Source organism: Branchiostoma floridae, chromosome 1 (genome assembly GCF_000003815.2).
Source record: "Branchiostoma floridae strain S238N-H82 chromosome 1, Bfl_VNyyK, whole genome shotgun sequence".
In the NCBI taxonomy this organism is placed as follows: Eukaryota; Metazoa; Chordata; class Leptocardii; order Amphioxiformes; family Branchiostomatidae; genus Branchiostoma; species Branchiostoma floridae.
In genome coordinates, this window is record NC_049979.1 from 7807376 (window position 1) to 7811610 (window position 4235).

Here is a 4235-nt window from a genome sequence, read left to right on the forward strand (position 1 = left end):
GACGACAAGCCGCGCCCCGATTGTAGCTTTCATCATTATGCAACGAAAAACGAAGTTTCATTACAGTGGTATGTACCAAAGTGCTGTATTTTGTCATAGAAAAAATAATATCAGAGCCAATAAAAATGATGACGTCATCAATTTGGCCCCCAAAAAATCAGATTTAGAATTCTTTAATGCCCATCTATCAACATTCGTTACGGCTCCATTCTGTCTTAATTCATTAATAAGAAAACAGTTGAAGGTCAAAATGCCAATTTAGCCAACCGAGATACCTTAATACTTATAAGCTCTCTCAAAGTGACTCACTTGTCACCTATCAGGAAAACTATACCTTACCTTCCTGCAGCTTTTTGAAGCCTTCTTCTCCCAGCTCACTAATCATTCGTGCCTTCCATCTCTCCAGGACAAGCACGCTCTCAGGTGGCATGGTCTTCCTTAATATGGACCCCACACTGGGCATGCCCAGATCAGGGACACTGTCTCCAGTCTCCACGTCGATCCTTCTCTCTGGTTTGACTGTCATGGGAGTTTCCTGGACAGGAGGCTCCTGTTGGGCTAGAACACTAGTCATTGGGAACTGAGGAAAGGATGCATTGTCTCGTACAGACCATTTAGGGTTAGAAGGCATCTTTGCTGGCCCTACATGTTCTGATGGGCTATCGTCCTGTTCATCATGGCTGGTCACTTCTGCAGAAGTTGTTGATGCGCTACCAACTTCCCCGGCCTTTTTGTGCTTTCTCTTCACCCTTTGTGACTTGTTTGTCTTTTGCTTCATAGTGAGCATATACTGTAAGTCAGGAGGCAGGCCCAGTTTAGCAGGTGGTACTTCTGAGTCCTGCAACAGGTCTATACCTTCTTCTGTATCATTTTTGTCTTTCCTCTGCTGGGTTTTGTTTTGCTTCTTTTTCTTAGATATTACTGGACCAAACACAGCATCTAAGATAATCTTTTCTCGCTGTCCATCTGTGATTGTTCCATTGTGATCACCAGGAAATGTTTTATCATTCAGAGATTGATGTTGTGTGTGGAATAGAGTTCTGTGAGACTTTTCAATGATGTTGCAAACAGGAAGCACCAATGCACACCTAGCAGGTCTTTGGAGACACTGCAGTACTGTCTTGGAGGTCCAGGTGAACATGGTTAATACCAGCATGTGCCGTCAGCGGCAGGTATTCAACCTATAAAAGAAATCAGTAGTTGATGAAAGGTAGCAGTATCAAACGATATGTGGTTCTGGTGGAATGATGGTCTGATCTATTTATCAGATTTACGGCAAACTACATGTCGGAATAATCATCAGCATGATTCTGGGCATTATAGGGAAGAAAAGAAGAAAGAAACATGTAAGTTGACAGCGAGTTATCAGAACAATAAACATATCAACTCACACAGCTGAAAAGTGGTAGATCGACTTCTTCCCGCCACTGGAGGTCAAAGTACATCAGGTCAGGTCAATGTTCCCATCATGCCTGCGGGGTCATGGGGTCATCGATCAGAAAAGTGAAACACAAACCTGCCGTACACGGAGTCACGAGCTCGGTTTCTGACGTTTTGTGGGTTAGATTGAAGGGCTTTCTTAGCTCAGAGGCGATGGAAATGGCAGAGGCAGAGGCTAATGGAGTTGAAGTGATCGAACTGAACCGAGGGGAGGCAGGTAAGAGTAAGTGAGACTTCCGTCTGAACTCATGACTAGCCATGTCATCAGATAGTATCGCCACTTAGGATCCCTAGGGACGTCTGCACGAGATCGCACTTTCTTCATCATAATTCAGCCAATGTACATCCATTTTTTGATGGCACACTTTTCCCCGGGTTGTCTTGGTCGCTAACACTGTGAGCTAAATATCAGTAACTTTATGTATAAATTTGTGGACATCCCTCAGGCCTCAGCTCAATCTCCTTCGTTATGATATAAACGTCCTTGGTTAATTGCTTGGTGGAAGATATATTTTTGATGATGCTAGTGCTTTGTTTGTTTGTTTTATTGGGATCTCCATTAGCGATACCACCGAAGTGGTACCGCTATTCTTCCTGGAGTCCGACACTTATAGATATATACAATAAAAACGGACTTAGTTAACTAAACTTATACAATTGATAAACAGAAAGGTAACAAAATTAACTGAGGTAACTTAAAGTAAACGTGAGAGGTCAGAGGTCAAATTAGAACGTAAGAAATATCGTTTGGGATTTGTATGTAGAAAATAAATATGAATAAAGATTAACAAACCATAATTGACTTGAATGAACTAAATGAGCAACAGGAAGTAAGTACAGAATAAAGTAGTCGTGATGGTAAGAAAAATATAACGTGATAAACTGTCCGTAACTGAAAATAATATTAATAATAACAACATAAACCATGACTAATGTATTTACGAAAGGAACAGAATAAATACTACTGAAAAAAATACATGAATAGAAAAGCACCAGGTTGTCTTTTCTTGTACCCTAAACATAATTAACAACATAAACTGTCTTGTCACCTTGCTACCACCATGTGCTCAGTGGTCCTGTATAGCTTTGTATACCCCAATTTTTTATCCTGTTTTTGAACTCTGCATAGTTTGTAGATGTGATGTTTCTCGGTAGTGTGTTATATGTCTTAGTGCATCTGTACTGGAAGGTCCTGGTGAGTGCTTTTGTTCTGGGTTTAGGTAAGGTGAACCCCCCTTTATGTGATAGTCTTGTGTTGTGGTTATGAGAGATGATGGTTGTTCTGACCTTGTCATATATTCCTTGCGGTTCCTTAACTGACAGCATTTTATGAAAAGCACAGATAGTACTGGTGAATAATCTCTCTTTAACTGTTTGCCATCCTAGCCTGGAAAGTAGGTCGTCAGAGCTGGTAAAAAGTGTAGAGTTGGTAGCAAGTCTGGCTGCACGGTTTTGCATGGTTTGCAGTTTATCTAATTGTGTCTGTGTTGTCGAAGAAAGGATAGGAGCACAATAATCTAGATGTGACAAAACCAGCGACTGTATCACAGCTTTTAATATGTCACCTGGAAAGAAGTTTTTGTATTTCCTTAACGATGCTAGAGTGCCAGCCATTTTAGTCCTGGTTTTGTGTACATGTTGGGCCCAGGAGAGATGCTGGTCAACTGTGAAGCCAAGCAGGTCAGCTTGTCTTACTTGTGTGATGTTCCTACCACCCACACTTAGCCTTAATTCTGGGTTGTGCTTAAGTTTTTGGTGACTACCTATAAGCATAGATTTGGTTTTCCCCACATTAAGAACCAGTCTGTTGATTTCCACCCATCTCCAAATACGTGTGAGTACAGGTTGAATGATATTTTCTACTTCAGCAACACTAGGCGCTGCAGCAAATGGGGTGGTGTCGTCAGCATATAGAACCATGTCAGTATTAGTATTCGTTGTTATGGTAGGGAGGTCGTTGGTGTAAAGGCAAAATAGTAAGGGCCCAAGACAGCTCCCTTGTGGCACTCCACACCTGATTTCTCTATATGGCGAGAAGTCCCCATTTATAAACACAGCCTGTTCCCTTCCTCTGAGGTAACTCTCTACCCAGCTGACTGCTAGCTCATTGAAACCATAGCATTTCAACTTAGCCAGCAGGATATCGTGATTGACTATATCGAAGGCTGCACTAAAGTCTAGCAGTACAGCTCCAACTATGTTTCCTTTATCAATTTCAGTCAGCCACTGGTCAGTCATTTGTATTAGAGCACTTGAGGTGGAATGATGCTTCCTGTAAGCATGTTGGCATTCTGAAATGATGTCATTTTGGAGGAGATAGTTTTGAAACTGCTTCTGAACTATTTTCTCCACTAGCTTACTGATAGCTGGGAGGAGACTTATTGGTCTACTGTTAGGCCCATTTAATGGTGCTGACTTGTCTTTGATCAACGGAATTATTTTAGCCATTTTCCACTGTGAAGGAAATAGTCCCTGTGTTAGGGAACAGTTTATTATGTGGCAAAGAGGACTGGCTATGTGATCTGCACAGAGTTTGAGAAGTGTGTTGTCTATATTGTCATAACCAGTGGTTTTGGTTTGTGGAAGGGACTTAAGTAGCACCTTTACCTGCTCTTCAGTGACAGATTGAAAAGAGAAGGAGCAATTCTTTGAGGCCATTATGTTCCTCTTAATTGGTGTTAGTGCTTCCTCCATGTCTAGTTGTCCTTCATGTGTGAGATTGTTTACCTTATTAATGAAGTAATCATTGAAATATGTGGCAATATCACTGGGTTTGGTCCATATCTGTCCATCTG

General features: G+C 41.4%; 2 protein-coding genes across 3 annotated transcripts in view; one reads left to right on the forward strand and one right to left on the reverse strand.

Annotated features, from left to right (window-relative positions):
* The window catches only part of LOC118428971 (mitochondrial genome maintenance exonuclease 1-like), a 4502-nt gene extending 3330 nt beyond the window's left edge, over positions 1 to 1172 (reverse strand). The window contains exon 1 of the mRNA XM_035839301.1: positions 340 to 1172. Coding sequence (XP_035695194.1) covers positions 340 to 1156 — 817 coding nt within the window. The 5' untranslated portion in view covers positions 1157 to 1172. The remainder of the gene's footprint in view (positions 1 to 339) is intronic.
* A 289-nt stretch (positions 1173 to 1461) lies between these two features.
* LOC118421497 (synaptojanin-2-binding protein-like) overlaps positions 1462 to 4235 on the forward strand; it is an 8709-nt gene continuing 5935 nt past the window's right edge. Inside the window, exon 1 of one of the 2 annotated variants that reach the window (XM_035828810.1) lies at positions 1462 to 1663. In XM_035828810.1, the coding sequence (XP_035684703.1) occupies positions 1483 to 1663 (181 nt within the window). In that variant the 5' untranslated portion in view covers positions 1462 to 1482. The remainder of the gene's footprint in view (positions 1664 to 4235) is intronic. The other variant, XM_035828819.1, reaches the window with a different exon arrangement.